The sequence below is a fragment of the Chanodichthys erythropterus genome, chromosome 16, assembly GCF_024489055.1.
Source record: "Chanodichthys erythropterus isolate Z2021 chromosome 16, ASM2448905v1, whole genome shotgun sequence".
NCBI classification, from domain to species: domain Eukaryota; kingdom Metazoa; phylum Chordata; class Actinopteri; order Cypriniformes; family Xenocyprididae; genus Chanodichthys; species Chanodichthys erythropterus.
In genome coordinates, this window is record NC_090236.1 from 4475042 (window position 1) to 4500200 (window position 25159).

Sequence of the window (25159 nt, forward strand, 5' to 3'; positions counted from 1 at the left end):
GCTGCTAGGAAATCAAAGCCAAAAATCTGAACAAGTTGTGTTCCAAATTTCAGGTTGATATCTCAAAAAATGAGCTTTCAGTAAGATTTTGTTTGGGCGCAGTACCACACTTTTTCACTAGATGACAACCAAGCTCCATTACTGACCATATAAAGGCGCCTCCATTTCTATATATGGTTTGAGTGATCTGAACCATATATTTCCATTATTTTCATACAATTTATGAAGTAGACATCCTATATAGAAGTAGTATGGGAAGTTTGGCAGAATTTGATATGAATTTAGCCTCTAATAAACATAAAAATAACATGCATGTGGGTTATAGATCGCCGCCACAATCATAAATGTATTTTTTTTTTTCTATTAAAAACATTTTTAGACCTTTTTTTCTCAAAAAATTGAATGGATGTTATCTTTTGACATGAAAACAAACATGTTTCAACCAATCTTTAATGATTTTTCATGTTCATCGCTATTTCAAAATAAAGGTCTGAACATGCCTTATGAGTATGAAAATATGCTTGTTGCAAATTGATAAATTACTGCTCCTCTGTAATTTATTTTGTAAATCAGTCACTAGGTTTAGTATAGAATATTACTGTTTTAAATATGTAATGGCTGTGGGCCCACCGGTGGGCCCATGACAGTTAACAGGTTAATGAACATCAGCACTGTAAACCTTGCAAAGTTTTTTTACATTTTATTTCAGATTTTCTATGAACAAATACAGCTCTTTCTCTTCATCAAACATACAGTTTTATGTAGAAACTTGCAATGACTATGTGTCGCTTGCAAAGTATGATTGTCAAGTCCCATTAAACAAAATTAAATTAGCTTTAATTCATTAAATTAGCCTTAATTAAAGGAGAGAGACACAAAGATGTGTAAAATGACTTTTTATTTTTGGTTGAATCCATTTTAAGTTATACCTTCAACAATATTGCTAACATCTTAGTTTATTTAACATCTACAGAGAAATTTACTACTGGGACACCTACTGGACATTCCCATAATGGGGACTTTGAATCATTGATACAAACACATTGCTTTCTACTGGACAGGTATGATTTTATCCATTTGAGAGCTTGTTCAGAAAAATTGAAATAAGTTAATTTAGATAAAATAACTTTGTGATTAACAGTATTAAAAGATTGCTTTAGGTCTAGAAAGACAGCACCAACATAAGAACTCTTATCTAGGTAGCCTTTAACCTTTTCCAGAAACAAACAGTTAGCTGTTTATGTTGAGTGATGGGCCCTGAAACCAAATTGCATAGGGTGGAATGAATTGTTGCTTTTATTGAGATGTTGCATCTGTAATTTAGCGACTAATTTTTTGACTATTTTAGAAAAAACAGGTAAAATCCTCCTGATTGACCGATAATTGGTCATAACTGAACTTTGACCTGATTTAAAAATCGGTGTGACCAAGGCCATCTTCCATGCTGATGGCACAATGGATTGTCTTAAAGACTGATTAATCAAATATGTAATAGGCTGTAGAAGGGCCTATTTGTGCCTTTTTTTTAAATTAGTATCAAGGCCATAGATATCCATGGCATTAGAATTTCTTAAGCCACTGATGATATTTGCTACTTCTGTTTCAGTTATTTGTTGTAAGTTAAAAAAAAAATTGTGCATAATTAATGGAGCAAACAGAATAACTAGGTGAATTAAAAAGTTGAGTTATTTCATAAACAGTCTAGAAAGAAGGTGTTTAGTTCTGTAGATAAGATGATTGGATTTGTAACTAATTCAGTGTTAATTTTCAACTCTAAATCTTTATTGTTATGATTCTGTTTTCTGCCAATCAGCTTGATGATGGTTTGCCATATCTTCTTCCCTCTCGCCTCTTCAATAGTATCAATGAAGAAGTTGGCTTTAGCTTGTCTTAGCCTTTTTATTACTTTATTTCTTAGTGAGGTAAATTTCTGTTGGTCTATTGTAAGACCTGATTTTAAAGATTGTTTCAGTAATTGATCTCTTTTCTTCATATGTTTCGTACACTCTTCATTTAGCCAGGGCAAAGTGTCCCTGCTTTTCTTTTGGCTCTGCTTTCTGAGGTAGGGCCCAATAATTTTCTTAATTGTTGATGTAAATTGGTCACTGTCACTCTGCAGGGGCCTGTACCATGAAGCTGGATTAACTGGCTAGCCAGGAAAGTTTCAGATTAGTTTGCGCCAATCCTGGTTTTTAGGTACCATGAAACTAACTTGGCTTTTAGTGGTGTTCATCACCACAGTAACTTACGCTCCACAGCTAACCTGCTCCGGGGCAGGTTATGTTCTGGGTTAGAGATTTCAAACTGAAATTGGACCAATCAGATGTAAGCTAAGTGACACTGACACACTCAACACAATAAAGTCACTCCCTCAGTTTCTCTTCCTCCAAATTAAAGGTCATTATATAGTAAAAACAAATATTTAACAATGAAATTGTCTGTTTTTTATGATAATATAATTTATATGATTTGTATAATTATATGATCTATATTTTTATTAATCCATTACACACACACGCTTTAAGTTTAGTGTAACAGTAGTTATTAAGCACTTTGTTTCAATGAATATTAATATATATAGATCATATGTAATATAGGCCTAAATAAGGAGTAAATATACTCTTTAAAAATTACTACATGTGACCTTGTATTTTTAAGTCTTTATCGCTATATATTATCAACTATATAAACTAACTTCACAACTTTCATTTGCACTGATAGAGAAAGATAATTTCTTTTATTTGTCCTCTTTTACAGACAAGTATTTTCCATTAGTGTAAATGCATTTAAATTCTTCATTTTCAGCGAAAGAGTGAATCACCGTTTATCATGTTGCAAGGCATGTGATTGGCTGTTTGCCACTGATGTCACGGATTCATGTGCACGCGCTCCACAAACTCAGGATCAAAGCCTGAGTTGACAGAGAAAGTTGATGATCAGCATCATGGTACCAACAAAGCTCGATTGGAGTGGTGTGGTTTTGTTAACTTGAAACTAATCCTATAACACTAATCCTATAACCCTGAGTTTGTTCAACTACCATCATGGTACAGGCCCCTGATCACCTTTAGAGAGGACTCCATTCCATTCAGTCTCTCCTAATGCTACCCCAAGGTTTTCCTGTTGACTAGTTGGGACTGATTCATATTTACATATTGGTGTGGCTGAGGAATAAAACTATGTTTTTTTAGCTTCCTGGAAAAAAAGACTGATATTATGATCTGACAGCCCTGTCATTAGATTAAGGGTCTTAGTAATTCTTTCCAGTCTATTTATGAACAATAAATGATTCTAATTACAGCTTTCTGTTCATCACCCATGCAATTATGTAGAATTCCACTCGTGGAGCTGGAACCTTTAAAAGGTTCATTCTCAGAAATGAAACCCACTGACCACAGATCAACCCCAAGTAAAAAGTAAACTTGTCCAGATATTAAAATGCATGTTGGTGAATTCTGTGATCTATGAAGGAACCATTCATTGTGAACTAAATCAACTGGTTTATTGAAATTGATTGTTCATGAATCAAACATGACTACTCTCTTGACCATCTTGAGATTAAAGTTGTTAAATTTTGAGAAAAAAGTCGAAATAAAATGTTGAGAATAAACTCGTTAAATTAAGTTCCTTGATTATGCTTGTCAGTACACCACATAATTTAAAACACCAACTGCTATATACAATTTTTTTCTGAATGCATACATACAATATCTCACATGGTCACAATATATAATCTCAAATACTTATTAGTTTATTTTGTCTTCACATAAAGTAAGTTATCATTCATCTCTGAACTGTTAAATGTAGACAATTAAGCATCACCATAGTAAAACTCTAAAGCTACTTTGAAACAATATGTTTTGTGAAACACAAAAGGCAAATAAATTAACATGACTATTGCTATTACAACGCATGGCTTTACATGACTTTAGATATACTTGGTTGATGTCTTTATTCCCATTCCTAGCTCTAGGTAAAGATGCTTTGCCAGCTTTCTCCTAGTTGTCAGGCTGTACCATTAGTTTCAAAACAGGGGCCTTAGAAATGGAGACATTAGATAAACACATTAAATCATGTAGAAATGTCTATATACAAAGCTAACCAGTAGGTTAGGATCCACACTGTACACTATGATAATATGCTTTTGCACTGAAAGCTTTAATATACAATGTTGAAATTTGTATAAATCATAAAACAATATTTTGTGTTTTGTGTCATTCTCATTGTTACTGGTGCATTCTTAGTGTTAATCTTAGTCTTAACTTACTTTGGCAAAGTCTCAAAAGAAAAGCCCTGGGAATTCAGATGAATCTTCACGGCCTGGTTGCAGCTGAGTTGACGGTCATCATAACGTGTGCATTTTTGAGACTGTTTATTGCAAAATAACCTTTATCAGAAAGCACAAAGTACAGCATCACTACAGAGTCTTTAACAAACCTAACCTTTGCTTTTAATAGAGTATAATTACTGTTATAACAATGATTTATGTGTGAAACGGACTAATATTTAATTGATTATTGACTGCTTATGAACAAGGAGATCTAGGAAGGATGTAAAGAAAAATAAATGTATCAATTTAACATCTCTCAACTTTTTCCCCTCACAAAAAGGTAGAAAAAGCTAGAAAAGCTCTAGTCTCAATGAAATGACATGGAAAAGACATTTACGAAATGCCAAAATTGTATGATGGTAAACCAATACAAACCCCTCAAATGACATAATACAGGCTGGTCTTGTGCGTGACCTCTGCAAGAGCTTGATTCCTTCCTCCAGTAAAAAGGTAGCATATACCCTAGATTAAAAATTATACAGAAAAAATGATTGCAATTTTAGACTGATACAATACTTAACACATTGCTTTCCACACATTAATTTGAACAATTCCATAACGATAATGAATAATGGTTGAGGGCCATGTACTACAGATGGGATATTTGCTTTGTGAGGTTATCAAGAGCATCGCAAAATAAAATTACAACAGTTCTTTTTGTTTGTTTCAATACCTCACAGGTGGGTGACTGTAACCCTGTTTTTATGTACATTTTGAAGTATTGCTTCAGAAATGAGTGATAGAGACACCCAATCATAAGCGAACCCTTCATGAATGCACAGTCACAGTGTTTTATTTACTATTGGATACTAATTTACCAATACCACCATCATCCGGTCAAACAACTTGATGGAAATGCACCTAATTCGCATTCGTGTTTTTTCTTTTTTTGCAAACTTTGAAAAGATTCGCTTCATGTTTGGATGGAAACCCAGCTGTGATCAGTCCGTAATCTCACTAAATGAAATGGAGTAATATTTTAAAATTATAGTTCACTCAAAAATTCAACTTCTGTCATTGTCATGTTATTCCAAACCTGTATGACTGATTTTCTTCAGCAGAACACAAAAGAACATAAAGCTCGGTAAAAACAGTTTTGTTCCCATTGAATTCCATTGTATTTTTTGTCCATACAATGAAAATCAATGTGATCCGGAACTGTTTGGTACACCAGAATTCTTTAAAATAACTATCCCTTTAAACATGGGCTACACAGCTCCTAAAAACAGAAATTCATAGGCCTATAGGAACAAGCTAGGTGTTTTCACATCTTTTTCAGTAACACTTTTCAATAAGGTTAATTAGTTAACATTGTTGTGTACACGCAAATGCATATTACCTGGTTGGGAAAATATACAAAACAGCTCGGTTTCCTTATTTAAATTTCCTAAAAACGATGATATGAAGAAGAGGTGGATTTATTTTGTGAAGAGCCACTTCTACAGCATTTATTAATGTTTATTGATGTTAATTAATACATGCACTGTGTACTAACAGGAACAAACAATGAACTGCTGTATTTTTATGTATATTTTATTTGTATTGCTCATGGTTAGTTCATGTTAGTTAATACATTAACTAATGTTAACAAATGAACCTTATTGTAAAGTGTTACCTCTTTTTTTCTTACTTGAGTTCTGTTAGACTGGAGCAGTTTTGGATGATATGGAGGGCCCAAACAGACCACTTCTTACTTAGACAGTTCACATGCATGTCCATCTTTTTCAGTGTAGAGGAAGAAAAGAGAACAGACATTAATGCATCTGAATCTTCTTGTTGAATTATCTGAAAAAATCTGGTCCAGTTGATGTCAATTGGCCCTGCGCGTGGAAACATGAGATTGAGTGATGGCAAATGTTCTGTTTGGTTTACACGGTGTGGAGGATTTATGGAGATCCTATACAAAAAACAAACAAACAAAATTGGTGTCAGTGCTGTTATGTCTGTAAACCAACAAGTCCTTTCTTAGAATAACTTTTTTAGCTTTTTTAGATAACTCTTTCAGAATATCCATTATTACTATCATAATTATAATCTGAAGGTATTAGATTGTGCAGAACAAACAAGCCAGATAAATGTGAGATATTTGCTAGGAAAAGGCTTATATGTACAAGTGGTAGAACTATTATTATGGTTATTTAACAAAGTGATGATATAAATGGTTTCCCAAAATAAAATCGTCTTTTTTCCCCCGGTTATGAGAAACGCCTACTCAAAGCTGCAGTCCGTAACTTTTGGTGCTCTAGCAGTTAATAAACAGAACTGCATGCGTCTTCCGAAAGAACATTGTACCCATAGCTACTTTTCTCTTATGTCTACGACGAGTCACACAGGTGCTACTCTGCAGCAGTTCCTACCAGGGGTGCGTTTCCAGAACAACAATGTAACTCATAGTACGATGCATCAATGAACAAATCAACTAGCTAGTCATGACTGTTTCCCGAAACCATATTGCCACAAACCTGTCGTTCAACCACGTTGGTGAATGACGTCATGCAGGTGATAATTTATAACTTTTTTTAATGAATCCGTTTGAGATCGAATTAATGCAAGATTTTTTTGGTATAAATTACAGACATGGCATTAGAAGACTAATTCTCATTTTCCTCAGTTAATTTGCTTTATTTCCAGATTAAATCAAATGCTTGTTCTTATGTACCAGAGCACGTACACACATGCGCACTCTCCAAAAACGGTGCTTTAAATCTCTTGACAAACTAAAATATATAAATGACATTTGTATATATTCGAAATAAAAGATATACATTGTATTTAATGTTAGCTTGCTTATTTTGCTCAAAATGATGATTTATTAAGTCCACATGTCATAAAAACAAGAAACTATGCTTCTAACTACAGCTCGAGAGCGGTCGTTCCAACCACACAAGTTTGCGATGCAGTTTGCGAATGTTCGTTTGATCTATGGTTTCGGGAAACACCAAATCATTGAACTATGTAAGTAACAACGGAACTTGCGATGTTAGTTGGCTAACAATGCTTTTGGGAAACGTATCTCAAACTGGTATAAATAGCCCAAATATAAACACTTATTATAAGTGTACCATAATGATTCAGGGTAAGACAAAAACACGGTTTGGAAAATGGATTCAGGTTGTACATTCTCATTATATAATTTTTGTAAATTTTGAACAAAAAAAGTTACAGACAGCAGCTTTTAAAAAAAAAAAAAAAAAAACACAAAAACAAAAAACAAAACAAAACAAAATCACTTTATCTTCACCTAGTTTGCTCTTCACTGAATGACAGACTCAGACTTCCATCAGAATAATTCTCAAATTTTCTATTTCTGGGGTCGATATCAACACTGCAAAACAAATCACAGAGAAAAGAAATCAATGAACTAAAAGTAAAACAAAAGCACACTAAAGGATGATGTTTCATGTACATAAAAAAAAAAACAAAAAAAACATGAAATGTATAAAATGCATTTTGAGACATTACTGTTGTGAGCTCAGGGTCTGTCCTCTCAGGAGAGCATATATCAGTTCAACAAGATCAGAGTCTGACGGATCTTCTGGAGTAATCCTTTAAAATCAAATCCAGAACATTACCATCACACTTTATATTAGTTGTTTTTGGTTTGATCCGAGGGTTGGTTAAGGGGTTCAAGCTTAAGGAGATGCAAGTGAGAACTCAATTCAGTATTCGCACACTATCGGAAACACTCTGTGTCCATGCTTTAGGTGTGCGCGAGCACTGAATTGCATGGGTCTGGGTCCGTAAGGATCACGGCTTAACTGCGATCCATTGCAACCCTAGCGTTAATTACATGCAGGATTTTTTTTTAGATAAAAGTACAGAGTAAAAACATGTAAGTGCATTCAGTAACACTTCAGTATGGGGAACAATTATCACTTTTAAGTTGCTTATTAGCTAGCATATTGGCTGTTTATTAGTACTTATAAAGCACATATTAATGCCTTATTTTGCATGACCGTATTCTATTTCCCTTAATCCTACCCCATACCTGAACTTAACCACTACAACAACTACCTTACTAACCAGTTGGGGGAAACGCATTACAAGTAACTTGAGTTACGTAATCAGATTACTTTTTCAAATAACTAGTAAAGTAATTGTAACGAAGCGGGACTCAGGCAGAGATCCATTTGCAAGCTTTATTAAATAAGAGCGTGGTCGTACAGGCAGGGTCAAAGCAGGGGCAAACAGGAACAACAAGGGATAGGCAGAATCGTGGTCAGGATACAGGCAGATATTACTCACAGGTCAGGAAACAATACACAGTCCAAAGGCAGGCAGCAGAGGGTCGTAAATGAAAGGCAAACAGGATCAAAAACAGGCAGGCAATCAACATAGGGAAACGCTCAGAATTGTACACAAGGTGAATCAAGACTTTGCCATGAGGTGGTGTGTGAGTGAGTCTTAAATAGTCCAGATAATGAGCGTCAGCTGTATGTGGCAATGGGTGATTGGTGTGAAGTGTGTGCATGTGACTGGCAGGGAGGATTATGGGAATTGGATTCCAGGAACTGACAGTGATCGTGCATTACTTTCTCAATTTACAACAAAACATCTAAGTTACTTTTTCAAATAAGTAACGCAAGTTACTTTTATACTTTTTTTATACTTTTATTGACTGACAGCTCTCCTGTCCCCATGCTGAGAGAAAAAAAAGTGCAGAGTCATTGTGTGCACTGTGTAAACATGATGGTTATTGTAGTTCTATACTAAATGTGAACATGCATTTTCTCATCTCACTTGCATTCAGAAAACATACTGAAAAAATTCAGTATTCCTCAAAATGAATAAAAACAATGAAATGCAATCTCAGAATTTTACGCAAAGCTGTAATAATTAACTATTTTAAATTACACAGATATACTTTATGTATTTAATTTCAATTTATTAACCAATGTCTTTACTGCTGACCTTCAATGATACAATTCAACCATACTTCGAAGGGATGAAGGGTGTAGGGGTAAAAAAAATTTTTTGGAGCGCACTTCTGCGCCATCTTAACGTGTCAATCAAGGAGGCGCCTTCATTTTTTCCCCCTAGTGTACTCTTTGTATTAATACGCATTCATTTACTGTAGTAACATTATAAGCTACTGCCAATTAAATATAATGTTTATTGTGTCTATGTATTTGAAACATTTGAATGGACTGATAAAGGGAGCTGTAAAGTATTTTTGTTGATGTACAATATCATTTTGACCATAATAATGTACCAAATCTGGTATCCGGAAGTCAGACTGACGGTTATGTTGAGCCTCTGGAAGAAGGCGGACCACAAACGTGAGGTAAACTTGGGGCCTCTGTTGGAGACAATGTCTTCGGGTAGACCATAGATGCGGAACACGTAGTTACAGAGGTGTTCCGCTGTCTCAAGGGCGGTTGGGAGCTTGGGCAGAGGGATAAACCGGCAGGCTTTGGAGAACCGATCCACCACAGTGAGTATGGTGGTGAATCCCTGGGAATTGGGTAGATCTGTGATGAAATCTAGGGCTATGTGGGACCATGGACGTTGTGGTATAGGCAACGGTTGAAGAAGTCCGGCAGGGAGTTGACGGGGTGATTTCGTAGTTTGACAGACGGTACAGTTATGAATGAAGGTGATGACGTCGGCCTGTAGCGTAGGCCACCAGAACCGGTTGTTGACAAGCTAGTCGAGTAGTGGCCGCAATGCCTGGATGCCCGGAGCTGGGAGATGTATGTATCATTTGCAGTACTCTAGTACGAAGAGAGGCTGGCACATAAGTGTGTTCGGCAGGGCAATCAGCAGGTGGTGGTTCTGCTTGGTGAGCGTGGGTGATCTCGGATCATGGATGAGGGGAGAATGGGTTCGTTGGTGGAGTGGTAGTAGACTCAAACTGGCGTGAAAGTGCGTCGGCTTTTGTATTCTTGGAGCCAGGTCGATAGGTGACAGTGAACAGGAAGCATGTGAAGAACAAGGCCCACCTGGCCTGACGAAGGTTAAGACGTTTGGCTAAGCGTAAGTATTCCAGATTTCGGTGGCCGGTTAGTACCATGAATAGGTGTTTACTCCCCTCCAGCCAATACCGCCATTGTTCTAAAGCGGCCTTAATATCCAAAAGTTTTCGGTCGCCCACATCATAATTTCGTTCCGGTTGGGTCAGCTTACGTGAGTAATATGCGCAAGGGAATAGTTTGGGGGGATTGCCGTGCCGCTGAGACAGGATCGCTCCTATACCCGTGCTGGAGGCATCTACCTCCACAATGAATTCAAGCTCTGGGTCAGGGTGATGAAGGATGGGAGCAGACGTTTTCCATTCATCCCCCTCCCGTATACGAATGAGATTATATGCTCTTCGAAGATCAAGTTTGGTGAAGTAGCGGGCAGACCGGAGCTGTTCTAGGGCTGCAGGAACCAATGGTAGCGGATAGCGGAATTTCACAGTGATCTCGTTCAGTCCACGATAATCTATGCAAGGTCTCAATCCACCGTCCTTCTTTTTGATGAAGAAGAAGCCTGCTGAAGCTGGAGATGTAGATGGTTGTATAAAGCCCTTGGCCAGCTCCTCCTCAATGTAGCACTGCATAGCCTCTGACTCGGGTTGTGAAAGTGGAAATATGCGGCCCTTGGGTGGTGTAGACCCCGGGATGAGGTCGATGGCACAGTCACTGGGGCGGTGTGGTGGTAGTTGGGCCGCTTGAACCTTGCTGAAGGCCTCGGAGAGATCTTTATATTCGTTGGGGAGCTGGTCGCTAGATAATGTAATTCCTGGAGTGTTAGGACGTTGTGGAGACTGGATACAGGTCTGACGACAGTGACCAGACCAGTGAGTTATTTGATTTTCCGCCCAAGAGATTTGTGGATTGTGTTGGCGTAACCATGGTTATCCAAGGATGACAGGGCTTTGAGGTGAGTCGATGATGTAGAAACGCAAAGTCTCCTTATGTAATGATCCTATCTGGAGTGAAACATCGTCAGTAGTGTAGTTGACCTGTCCAGTCCCCAGGGGACGTCCGTCTAGCACTGCCACTGATAACACAGAATCACAGGGGATTAGAGTAATGTTCTGAGATTTCGCAAACTTCGGATACATAAAATTTCCAGCCACCCCGGAGTCAATCATAGCATGAGTGTGCATAGTTTCATCCTTATATGACAATTCAGCTGGTATTTCAATAGTGGAGGAAATAGGAATGTGACTCACCATCGAGGGATTTCAGCTGGGCGGACGAACGGGACACTCCAATGCTTTCCCCGTAAGCAATGGACAAACGAAGGCGATGCGACTCGCGTCAGTGGGGTATAGAGCTGGTTGCTGCGAGATGAACAGCGAGCATTGTAACAGGAACCCTTGCATCTCGCTGGTGATCCATCGTATTTCTCGGGGAAGGCGAGGCGTGGGCTGCTTGTTGTGGGTGCGGGTGTGGCGGCCGCCATTGGCGGCGTGGCTGCTGGCGGGCTAGAATCAGCGGGAGTTAGTCGCATGCTTTGCAGTGTTTTGACCAGTTCCTCCGTGATTGAGGTTAGACGGGTAAGCTGTTGCTGGTGGACGGCTAGAACACTTGCCTGGGTCGATAGCTCGGTCGACATGCGTTGTAAAGCCGTTGGATCGGGGTCTGGTGAAGTCTTCTGTAACGAGGCAGACTCAGAGAGATCCATTTGCAGCTTTTAATAAGAAAGTCGTAGTAGTACAGGCAGGGGTCAGATACCAGCAAAGACAGTGTCAGAGGCAGGGCAAACTCAGAATCGGTAACCAGGCAAACAATCAGGGCGGGCGGCAGGCAAGACAGGGGAAACGATAACAGGCAGAGATATCAGAAGGCAGGCGGCAGGCAGTAAACAGGGGTAGTAGGCAGTCCAAGATCAAACACAGAATATCAAACACAAGGAATAACGCTCAGTAATGCAGCTGTGGCAAACAAGACTTCGCAAAGCATAGTGGGGCATGAAGGTCTTTTATAGTCCGGGAAATGAGGATCAGGTGAGAGTGCAATCAGTCCAGATATGGGGTGTGGTAAATGTAGTCCAGGAACAGTTAATACTCAGGTGAGGGCGCCATCAGGTGGCGATCGGAGGGAGCCACAGAGGCCGAGTTTGTGACAGGTGGGTTGGTTTTGGTGATGGCTGGGTGTTCTTTATTTTTTTTATTTTATTTTTTTCCCGTTTGGTTGTTTTTTGCTTTATTATTTTCATATAGGGAATGTATAGGATTTATCCACATCAAATGTATAAGAATATTTGGTTTCAAGTGATTTAATACTTTAATTTAATTAATAATATAATTTTTGTGATTATTTAAGTGTTTTATATTGATAGTTTAAATTTCCCTATATTGATTATTTGTTTTGGATAAATTAACAAAAAGAAAAAGAAAAAAAGGAGAGTGTTGAACTTTCTTCTCCTGTATACTATTCTTCTTTAATTCAAAATGGCAGCACAGCTGAAAGGTTAGCTTGAGCTGCGCCCTCTACTGTACAGGTGTAAATATGCACTTCCTTCAGTCTGAGGCTTATTCATTTCACTTGTGGTGTGAAAGGCCCTTAACATTTGACAAAAATATAACTCTTTTGTTGTTATTAAAAAACAAATAAGCAAGCCCACTCCAGATGAGAAAAAGTAATACAATATTGTAATACATTACTTTTAAAAGTGACTTTCCCCAACACTGTTAATAACTCTTAATAAGCAGTAAATTAAGAGTTTATTGAGGGAAAAGTCATAGATAATAGTGAATGTGTTCCCCATTCTAAAGTGTTACCGTGTATTCTATCAAGATTAATTTGAATGTTAATACATAATAGTTAGACACTTTACAATAGAAAAAACATAATGAAACATATATGTATTTATATATAAAAAAATTTGATAATGTCAGAAAAGTTCAAATGTTTCAATATTATTCTGGATTAGTTTGACAGTTGCAAGACATTATAGGGATTATTACAGTAGGAATATGAAAGCAAATTAAAAAAGTTTACAGACAGACAACATCATTTCAAGGGTATATAATTTAATCCATCATCAATGAAGGGTCTGTTTTGTACCAAAGCACTTACCATAATTGCTTAACTTTGTGGAGTGCAGGTAGAATCATAAACAACTTTTCAGATGTTAATTGGCAATCAACGAGAAGCAGTTCTTTGATGCACTGACAGCACTGAGAGCAGTACAGCAGGGCCCAGCAGTCTGTTCTTCTTAGCACTGCACCATATGCATTAATCGACTTCCAGGCTTCTATAACTTCTTTCACAAAGTCATCTTCATGGATTTCATAGAGACAATTAAGACAAAACAGTGTTCTGTCTGAATATGAACCACATTGTTTCAAAATCCATTTTTTCAGATAGGTCTGCAAGTTTGGATGAACAACCAGATTATGTTTCTTCCTAAGTGTGTGTATCACATGCTTATTCAACAGGCCAAAAGCAAATTGCACAACAGCTGCAAAACGTGGAGGAGAATAACTAGAATTGTCTGAGCCAGGAATGGAAAATATATGAGTAAGTTTCCTCTGGGACTCTTCTTCATCCAGAAGGACATAGTACAGAGCAGTAAAGAACTCCTGAAAGCTGAGATGCATGAAACTGAACATCGTCTCCTGGTGGATTCTTCTCTTGAAGAGCAACTTGCACAGAAATGGACTGCAAGAAGGGTCTGAAATGGTTTCATAAACAGTTTTCTCATCCAACAAGACTTGCTGTTCCAGAATCCCTCTCTCTGCCAGCTGACCCAGACTCCTCAGCAGGGTCGAGACAGACTGACTCAGACCCTGGCAGTGATGCTCCAGTAGAGTGGACACAAAGTCAACGTAGATGGAGGTGGTGGTTTCCAGTCCTCTTGTTATATCTGCACCATATCTGAATCGTTCCTGGATAGTTGTGCAGATGATCCAGCAGACGACAGGGATGGAGCAGGCAGTGAAGAGGGTTTCATTTGTCTTCACAAATGTATAAGCCTTCCTGAAAAGCTCCTCGTTCTGAAAAAACTTCTGGAAGTACTCCTCCACTCTCTTCTCAGAAAATCCCATTATCTCAGAGAAACGCTGAGGTCCTTTGAGCAGTTCACTCAGTTTGTCTGTAGCTGTAGATCTGGAGGTGACCAGCAGGAAGGACTCTGACAGGATTCGACCCCTCAGCAGGTCACAAAGAATGGCCACAGGTGGGGCTTTCTGAAGCAGATCAGTGTTTGGTGATGTGTGATAAATGTCCTGTGTGAGTCTCAGCTCATCAAACCCATCAATGATGAAAAGCACCTTCTCTGGTGAATGCTGTAACATCTGTGAGATCTGATCTGATGTTAAACTGCAGCTGTAACTCAAGATCTCCGCCAAACTGTTTTTGCCAGGAATGCGGTTTATTTCTTTACACTTTAAGTGGAACACAATATCAAACCGCTCTTTGTAGAGGTCATCAGATGCCCAGTCCATCATGATCTTCTGCACAGTGAAGGTTTTCCCATTTCCAGAATTTCCCTGCAGTATAACAGAACTAGGACTGATCCCATGACCATCTGAGTCAAACAAAGAGTTCAGATGGACAGAGTTTTCACTGCTTCTGGAGCTGAGGACCTCGTGGAAGCTTTCTCCACTGGAGCGGATCTCTTCTTCTCTCTCTCTTGGATCTCTATGTTTCTTAAGGATCAGAGGTTGTGTGAAGCGCTCAGACAGCAACACATGTTCACCAGGCAGAGAGTTATACTCAGTCACATACTGGTATTCACTGCAGATCAGCTTCTTATATTTGTGAATCGCTGAGCTGATTTCTGTAGAGATAATCAGTATTCAAATTCTAAATTGAATAGTGTAAGAAATTTCAGAGTAGGCAGCAAATAACAGCTAAATAAAGAGGTGGAATGAGTGCAATATTTAAAACATATTACTATAAAATGAATCAGTTACCTGATGTTTGTGTTTTTTCAGAGTATGTGTGATATCCAGTGAAACCTGCAAGACATTAGACACACTTTCCCTGAATAAACTGACATTTCATATATATATATATATATATATATATATATAAATATACACCGATCCGGTATAACATTATGACCACCTTCCTATTGTTGTGTTGGTCCCACTAGACCCCTGAAGGTGTGCTGTAATATCTGGCACCAAGATGTTAGCAGCAGATCCTTTAAATCCTTTAAGATGTGAGGTGGGGCCTCCATGGATCGGACTTGTTTGTTCAGCACATCCCACAGATGCTCGATTGAATTGAGATCTGGGGAATTCGGAAGCCAAGTCAACACCTCAAATGAGTTGTTGTTTTCCTCAAACCATTCCTGAACCATTTTTGCTTTCAGGATGCATTATCCTGCTGAAAGAGGCCACAAAGATTAGGTATGTGGTACCTGTCAAAGTAACATCCACATGGATGGCAGGACCCAATGTTTTCCAGCACAACATTGCCCAAAGCATCACACTGCCACTGCCAACTTGCCTTCCCATAGTGCATCCTGGTGTGTTCCCCTGGTAAGCACTGCATACGCACCCGGCCATCCACATGATGTAAAGAAAATGTGATTCATCAGACCAGGCAACCTACTTCCATAGCTCCATGGTCCAGTTCTGATGCTGATGACCGGGAACACCCCACAAGAGCTGCAGTTTTAGAGATGCTCTGACCAAGTCGTCTAACCATCACAATTTGTCCCTTGTCAAACTTGCTCAAATCCTTACACTTGCCCATTTTTCCTGCTTCTAACACATCAACTTTGAGGACAAAATGTTCACTTGCTGCCTAATATATCCCACCCACTAACAGATGCTGTGATGAAGAGATAATCAGTGTTATTCACTTCACACCTGTCAGTGGTCATAATGTTATGCCTAATCGGTGTGTGTGTGTGTATAAATATAATGTATAAATCTATATGTTAAAGCTTAAAGGTGCTAAAGAGGATGTTTTGTTTTATTCATTTTTGCAATATTACTTGAAACTGTCTTTACTATAAAAGACTATTTATTAGGTGCACTGAAAGTAATAATATTAATATACATCATCTGTTCACGAGGTAGGGCCTTAAAAACATCAGCCAATCATTTACGCGATTGGCCCTCTGGCTTGTCAATCACTGCCGTGACGTTCCTTGTGAGAGACGTGCGCGGCTGCACGCTCCAGTAACTTTCCACACTCTACAGGCGCTGCATGCAATGTTTTGTCAGGAGACAGGAGTAACAACTGCAGATTATGAGTTACCTGCGGTGAGTCCGACATAATGAATCCACTAACACGATACAAAGAATGCCGGTGGTAAACACTCGTGTTCCAATACTCGTGCACAAGTTTTGGGAGGCGTTCCTTTGCAATGAGCTGTGAAGGAGGGGGGCTGTTCTTACGCATGCGCTCGTTTCAAAAACTCTTTGGATTCTCAGTCAATGAAAAAATCCTCTCTATCACCTTTAATCTATAACTTGATTTATAACAAAAATGACAAAATATAGAGCCTTGACATCTTAACATGTATCTGATACATCTTTTTTCATTTTAGTGCATGACGTGATTACTCTCAGGAAAATATCTAATATATCCTCAAAAATGATCATAGTCGACATTTAGTCATATAATTTGTCATCATGAATATATATATATATATATATATATAAATATATCTTACCAGGTGCATTATGTATGATGTGGACATTGCCTGCTATGTTATTGTTAGTAAGTGCAGGTGCTGTAATATGACTTCCACTCTGAGCTGAAGCACTCACATTTGGCCCAGTTTGAGATTCAGTTGTGTCTTTGTTACCGCAAAACTCTAGAAGCGGGAAATATTTAGGCAATATAATACAACAACAAGGCCATAAATGTGTTTATACAGGTGTTACATAAGGTAAAACATCATCAACCTGACCTTCTGTATTCACTAATTATACAAGCTTTGTATACAGCTGAGGATCAGAGAAAAATTTACATGACTCAACCTTTTTAATATTATAGCCTTGTCTTGTTCACATCATGTTACAACCAAAACTAATTTGGTTTTAAGAAAACTGCAAGTTTGACATACTGTTACAGCAGTCCCGGAACATTCTCTGCAAGAAAAGAAATACCACAAGAGAAATTAATATGAATAATTTACATGCACAATGCACAGACTACTGCAAATAATATTCTAGTTACACAATGAAGGCAATGAAGGCAAAACATCAGTAACATCAGTCAAATTTAAGACACATTCAATGAGTTTGTTTGCCCATTTAATCTTAAAGGTATTAGGTTAGCTTCTTTGGCTTGCTGTTCACTGATGAGGGGCTCGAAGAAGCAGCTTCAACTCGAGCTCTGATATACCCCCACATTGAATAAATATAAGATATGTTTACATAGGGCAAGTTACCTGAGATGAAGGTGGAGGGATGCTGGAACATCTGAGACTGGAGAGGTAAGCAGCTGCTTATACTCTGGCTAATGATTGGAACATTAGATGGGCTCACTCCTCCCTAAATTACGTTTAGAAACTTCACTTGTAATATTTATAGACACTGAACAATAAGAAGGAAAAAAAAGATTTATTTCTTTGCCTTTTGTTGAGAAATCTGTACAATTGTAATGTTAATAAGAAAAATGGTTAAAATGTTACCTGATCTTTCCAAAAATGTGGATTTTAGTTCTGTTGGTCCAGGTAATGTGGTTGATGTTTCATCTGCCCGTTTAAATAAAACATTAATGCTGAAAGTTTGTACACCTGCTTTTCTTCAGGCAGACAATGCAGTGACTTCAGTTTGCTTGAAGGAGCTCAATTTATACCTGAAGCTGCAGGAACTGTTAACATGAGAAACAGGTTCAACCTGAAGAAGCAGTTCAAATATGTCACAAGCTATCCATCTTTTTAGAAGTTTTTAAAGTCTGTCTGAAAGTATGTTGTACAAGGTGTGGCAAGTCATGCCAAAGTTAAAAGAATTAAACAAACTCATGAACATCTCCAGGATAATTTCCAAATCTGCAGTCCAAATAAAAATGCAATCCTAGGTCATATCTGGAAAATAGTCTTTTGTGAACTTAATAATTTATTGTCTCAGAAAACATGTTCATAAGGCCTGCTCTGTTTATCTCTATTGAGTTAAAAAAACAAAAAAACTCTGATGACATGATGAAATGTTTAACCTTAAAAACCAACCAATAAACCCCAGAACGTCTCTGGTTACGAGTGTAACCCTTGTTCCCTGAGTAAGGGAACGAGACGCTACGTCGGATGACGTGATGGGAACCCTCTGTATTTTGTGTTCGTGAAGCACCTCTGTATCCAACCAATGAAAAGACGTGACGTCAGAGGCGGGTGACGTCACGGATCAGGAAGCTATAAAGCACACCTGAACACAAAGCACGCCAGCTTCTGTAGGTTGTCTGAAGCAAGCGCACCAGGTATGCAGGAGATACGGCCACGTGACGTAGCGTCTCGTTCCCTTACTCAGGGAACAAGGGTTACACTCGTAACCCGAGACGTTCCCTTTCGTGGGAACTATCGACGCTACGTCGGATGACGTGATGGGAACGCAATCCCAACTACGCCGTCTCTCCAAGTGCCTGGCTGCTATCTTGTAGCACCCTGGCCCCGGGAGTGATATTAAGATGAAGATTATAAAATCTGATAAAGGTGTGCTGGGATGACCATCCAGCCGCACCACAAATGTCGTCCATAGAGACCCCAGACAGAAGAGCTCTGGACGCGGCCATACCTCTCGTGGAGTGAGCCCGCACCATCAAAGGGCACGGGCGCCCCACCGTCTCATACGCAAGTGAGATGGCCTCGACCAACCACTTGCTCATCCGCTGCTTAGATGCTGGACCCCCCTTCTTAGGGGACCCATAACACACAAACAATTGTTCTGTTTTCCTCCACAGGGCAGCTCTGTGGACATACGCATCTAGTGCTCTTACAGGGCAAAGCAGATTCTTTCTTTCCTGATCCACATTTGTGAAAGGAGGCGGGCAGAAAGCCTCCAGTACAATGGGGCCTGGGACCCTCGTCGGAACCTTTGGAACATAGCCCGGCCTGGTATGTAGAAAGGCTTTCATCATACCAGGCGCGAACTCGAGACAGGATGGAGCGACTGACAGCGCTTGTAAATCGCCAATTCTCTTCAGAGAAGAGACGGCCAAGAGAAAGATAGTTTTCAGTGTCAGGAACTTGTCTGACACCTCTTCTATTGGCTCGAAGGGAGCCTCAGCCAGCCCTTGGAGCACAATAGTGAGGTCCCAGGTCGGGGTCTTTGTGCGCGCCACAGGTCTCAACCTGAGTGCACCACGGAGGAAGCGTACTACTAAGGGGTCTCGACCCAGCGAGGAGCCCCCTACAGGGATGTGATGAGCCGAAATAGCGGCGACATATACTTTCAACGTGGAAGGGGTTAAACCTTCCGAGAACTTTTCCTGAAGGAACCGAAGCACGTCTGAGACTGAGGAATGGACCGGGTCCAAATTATGCTGTTCACACCACAAGGCGAACACTTTCCATTTGTATAAGTACAGCTTCCTCGTGGAGGGAGCTCTGGAATGAAGGATGGTCTCCACAACCTCGGTTGGGAGACCAGTTTCTATGAGCCTTGCCCCCTCAGGGGCCAGGCCCACAGTTTCCACATATCTGGGCGGGGATGGAGAATCGTGCCACCCACTTGAGACAGGAGATCCTGCCTGAGAGGAAGCTCTAAGGGAGAGCCGTGTAGTAGAGACATTATGTCTGAAAACCATATTCTGGTCGGCCAGTAAGGGGCCACCAATATTAGGTCGACCTTCTCCTGGCGAACCTTTTCCAGAACTCCCGGGAGCATTGAGACTGGGGGGAATGCATACAGACGTAGCCTCGGCCACGTCTGCAGCATGGCATCCAGCCCTAGAGGTGCTGGGTGCTGAAGTGAGTACCACAGAGGGCACTGAGCTGACTCCTCTGTGGCAAAGAGGTCGACTTGAGCTCGACCGAAAGTTTTCCATATCACCTCCACCACCTCGGTGTGGAGTTTCCATTCCCCCGGTCTCACGCCCTGCCTCGACAGGGCGTCCGCTCCCACATTCAACCGCCCGGGGATGTAAGCTGCTCTCAGCGAGAGGAGCTTCCCCTGGGACCAGAGGAGGATGCGGCTGGCCAACTTTGATAATAGGCGAGACCGCAAACCCCCCTGATGGTTGATATACGAGACCACCGTAGTGTTGTCCGTGCGGACCAACACATGATGGGGAGGAAGTGTTTTAGTGCAAGGAACACCGCCATCATCTCCAGCCGATTTATGTGCCAGGAGCGCTGATGGTCCTCCCACAGACCTTGAGCTGAGCGGCCACTCATGACCGCTCCCCAGCCCGTGAGGGAAGCATCTGTCGTAAGCATTACACGACGACCAGAAGTCCCCAGCACGGGTCCCTGGGTTAGGAACCAAGGCTTCTTCCACATGACCAGAGCACGAAGGCATCGCCGCGTGACTTTGATCATGCGAAAAGGATTTCCCCTCGGGGAAAACCCCTTGGTCCTGAGCCACCACTGTAGGGGTCTCATGTGCAGAAGGCCAAAAGTAATAACGTTGGACGCAGCTGCCATCAGACCCACCAGTCTCTGAAACTGTTTTACAGTGAGTGACTGGCCTAACTTCACCCCTTTCACGGCCCCGAGAATGGAACTCACACGAGCAGGGGACAACTGCGCCTGCATCGTGGTGGAATCCCAGATTACACCTAAGTAGTTTGCAACCTGACTCGGGACCAGCACACTCTTTTTGGCGTTGAGTCTCAGCCCAAGCCTCTTCATGTGCGACAGAACAACATCTCGATGTTGAACTGCCAATTGTTCTGTTTGAGCTAATATCAACCAATCGTCGATATAGTTCAGCACGCGGATGCCCTGGAGTCTCAGCGGAGCCAGCGCTGCATCCACGCACTTCGTGAACGTGCGGGGTGAGAGGGATAGGCCGAACGGAAGAACCCTGTATTGGTAAGCTTCGCCCCCGAAAGCAAACCTGAGGAACTTCCTGTGTGAAGGATAGATGGATACATGAAAGTATGCGTCTTTCAGATCTATCGCTACAAACCAGTCCTCGGACCTGATCTGAGGGATGATCTGTCTGAGTGTAAGCATTTTGAACTTCAGCTTCTTTACAGATCGATTTAACACACGTAAATCTATGATCGGACGCAACCCTCCATCCTTCTTCGGAACAATGAAGTAGCGGCTGTAAAAGCCCGACATTTTGCTGGGAGGGGAAACCCTTTCTATAGCCCCTTTTTGCAAGAGCGTCGTTACTTCTTGCTCTATCACCAGAGACTGCTCAGGGGTTACCACCGTGGGAAGCACCCCGTTGAACCTGGGCGGTCGTGAACCGAACTGAATTCTGTAGCCCTGTTCTATCATGAGCAGCACCCACTTCGAAACATTCGGGAGATTTTTCCACTCTTCCAAATATTCTACTAAGGGAACCAGTCTCTCGAGACTGGTCTCTGGTGTTTTTTGAGCACTTGGCTCGTCTATCTGACGCGGCGCACCGGCAGACAGGCGAACCACGTGCTGACCGACCCCCCTCGGAGGATCGGTGGAGACCGCTGCGCCCTGACTCACACTTGGTGGCAGGGTTGGCAGAACGGTCCCCTGAAGGCACCGAGGAGGACCCGATATCCGAATCCTCCCGGATGGGGCTGCCCTCAAGAAGTCCTGTGACACTAGTGTCAGGACTTCTTCTTTGAAGCCTTCCGGGAGATAATGACGGTCCTCAGATCCGCCCTACCTCCAGAAGGCTTCGCCTGTGCCGCCCGTCCCGGTCCCCAGGCACTGCGTGGGGGAGTACGGGAAGCGACACTGGCTTTTTGCTGCGCTCTGTGCGCGGATGTTGCTGAGGAGCTGGCTGTCGGCCGAGGCTGCTCCCGCCCAGCAGCCTCGGGGGGATGAGCGCGGCGGGGAATAACTTTAGAAAACGCCGCCGTCTGTTTACGTGACTCCTGAAACCTGTCGACGACTGTTGACACTGCATCGCCGAACAGGCCATCAGGAGACAGCGGCGCGTCCATGAGCGTGTTCTTATCACGTTCCTTGATGTCCGACAGATTCAACCATAGGTGCCTCTCCGTGGCCACCAGGGCTGCCATAGAACGGCCGATGGATTTGGCCGTTTCCTTGGTGGCCCGGAGAGCTAAATCTGTGGCTTTACGCAACTCATGGATTGCCTCAAAGGACACTTCCCCGCTCTGATCAATTTCCCCCAGCAGGTCGGCTTGATATGCCTGGAGGATAGACATTGTATGAAGGCATGCCGCCGCCTGACCTGCTGCCGAGTAAGCCTTGCCCACCAAGCTGGATGTAGTTTTCAGAGGCTTGGTGGGCAGCGCCGGAGTCTTAAGGGACGACGCGGTCTCGGGCGAGAGATGGCTCGCAAGCGTCTCCTCTACCCGAGGCATCGCCCCATAGCCATGATTTTTTTAGGCCAACAATATTGCTGTACAGCGATGTCTGCGGGCTGTACAGCCGATACTGTACGGGTCTCTTCCACGACCTCGACACCTCGGCATGGAGGTCGGGAAAGAACGGGAGACCCCGGCGCTGAGGCAGTGACCGAGGGGGAAGAAAGCGTTCGTCCAGTTTACTTTTCACTCTGGACTCGGCTTTCTCCGCAGGCCATTCTATATTCAACTTTTCAACAGCCCTGGTCACTACCTCTAATAACTCCTCATAAGCCGGTAAAGTTGATGGCGGTACATCATCGACACTCTCTACATCAACCTCCTCGGAGGAAGATATATTGAGCATCGGTGCCTCTCTTCGGGGGGAAGAAACCGCTACGCGTGCTTCCACCACCAAAGGAGAGACACTGGGTCTAGCGGGTAAGGGAGGCGATAAGGCAGGGCCCGTCTCTTCCCCCTCCGCTAGATCCATCTGTGAACCCCACGAACGCAGCCTACGCTGTGCCTCGGCAACAGGGGGACCGGACCCGCGGGGAACACTCGCCTCGGCGCCCTCCTCGAAGAGCGCTCGACGCGATCGCAGCACTCTGAGGGTGAGCCGCTCACAGTGCACACAGACAGCTCCCTCGAGAGCCGCCTGTGCGTGCTCAACCCCCAGGCATTTTACACACATGTCGTGTGTATCCCCTTCCACAATGAAGCGTGGGCAGGGAGGAACACACTTCTTGAACTGCTGCTTTTCCGCCATAATATTTCTTTATATGTCTTTTTATTGTGCTTGAAACTCTTGTCCTCGGACGAAGAGATCACTGTGTGAATATATCAGACAGACAAACAATAAATAAGACAAACAAGATACAGAGAGCGCTTGCTGAAGACAACAGAAGCTGGCGTGCTTTGTGTTCAGGTGTGCTTTATAGCTTCCTGATCCGTGACGTCACCCGCCTCTGACGTCACGTCTTTTCATTGGTTGGATACAGAGGTGCTTCACGAACACAAAATACAGAGGGTTCCCATCACGTCATCCGACGTAGCGTCGATAGTTCCCACGAAAGGGAACAAAACAACTCAGTAGCAACACGTCCAGGTTTGTCTTCAAATCCTAGAACTGGAAATGTGCATATAAAAAAACAGAGTATGAAGTACTGAATGGCATTTTGGTAGCACTTTACAATTTGTTAACATTAGTTACTATATTAACTAACATGAAATAACCATGAGCAATACATTTGTTACTGTGTTTGTTAATCTTTGTTAATGTTAGTTAATGAAAATACAGCTGTTCATAGTTTGTTCATGTTAGTTACATGTCTATTAACTAATGTTAACAAGATTTTAATAATGTATTAGTAAATGTTGAAATTAATAACAAAGAAGAATAAATGCTGTATACGTGCTGTTCATTATTAGTTCACATTAACTAATGAACCTTATTGTAAAGTTTTACCAGCATTTCTTTATAGTTCTATAGGACTTAAATTGTTAAAATTTTTCATTTTCTACATTTCAAGTTTTTTTTTTTTTGCAATTCACCTGCAAGTAAAACTTCCCTCTCATTGGGCAGAGTACACCTCTTTATGCATTCACTCACACACACACACACACACACACACACACACACACACTCACAGACACACACATACACACAATATAACGTATTAGTTGCAGCGGGAGTCAAGGCTTTGTTGAGACAGCATTCTTCAGATTTTTTTGCATTTCAATCAAACATTCTTGTTGTTGAAGTTATCTCTGTGGACAAACAGTCTCTTACACACGTATATATATACATAATGTCTCAGAGTGGGAGTCAAGTAATGGTTTGTTGTCTTGTTTTTATTCCTCACCATAAGTGAACCAAAAAGTTCATTTTCAATTTGGCTGATTCAAAACCTTTTTCAAGCATGACTGCAGTGTACATATGATATATTGTATTTGTTATCCCCCTCAACCTCTAATAAATCACACAAACAGTTCTATAATCCTTAACTTCATCAAAAAGATTTGGTCTTACCTAGGATTGAGAGCGCTGTGTGACGGTTAGAAGTTTCAAGGTGGAGTCCTCACCAGCTCAGTCAGGTCCGGTGCTATTGAGGCTCGATGGGGTAAAGTAATTACAGGTTCAGATAATAGTCTTATGTAAAAAATAACTTCACTCTGAAACAGACAATAAAAGTTACAAAAAACATAAAAGCGAGTAAAGTCTTCACCCGAGGTGTGGCAATTTCTTATTGTACAACTTCCAGTATAGTCTGATCACATCCTTTTCCTGACATAAAAACATCTCCTTGTTTGTCAAAGTGTAAGATACAAAGGTCATCCACGGGTTACACACGTGCTGCACGTCTTAACACATGTTATTAGCTTGGCCCCAATGGCCTTTCACACTCGGTAAAAGGCACATAGCTTGCACTAAAAATACACATTTCAGTTAACTTGTGGTAAAAACATACGTTAACTTTGCATTAAACACACCCATTTTTGCTAACTTGCAGAAAAA

General features: G+C 41.3%; 1 protein-coding gene across 9 annotated transcripts; it reads right to left on the reverse strand.

Moving 5' to 3' along the window:
• Nucleotides 1-724: 724 nt before the first annotated feature.
• Nucleotides 725-24936, reverse strand: nlrp3l (NACHT, LRR and PYD domains-containing protein 3-like). 9 transcript variants are annotated; one of them, XM_067361967.1, is made up of 14 exons: nt 24674-24936; nt 18037-18077; nt 17870-17932; nt 17627-17771; nt 17300-17324; nt 16904-17047; nt 15186-15230; nt 13345-15049; nt 7793-7876; nt 7572-7655; nt 5961-6227; nt 4706-4792; nt 4268-4387; nt 725-4037 (listed from the first exon to the last, which is right to left on the reverse strand). In XM_067361967.1, the coding sequence occupies exons 5-14, from the start codon at nt 17319-17321 to the stop codon at nt 4025-4027; spliced, it is 2571 nt and encodes an 856-aa protein (XP_067218068.1). In that variant the 5' UTR covers nt 17322-17324; nt 17627-17771; nt 17870-17932; nt 18037-18077; nt 24674-24936; the 3' UTR covers nt 725-4024. The 9 variants fall into 9 exon arrangements, 8 of the variants coding, with proteins under 8 accessions (XP_067218068.1, XP_067218071.1, XP_067218070.1 ...); XM_067361970.1 differs by lacking the exon at nt 18037-18077 and having other exon boundaries at nt 17627-17729; XM_067361969.1 differs by lacking the exon at nt 18037-18077.
• Nucleotides 24937-25159: the final 223 nt, after the last annotated feature.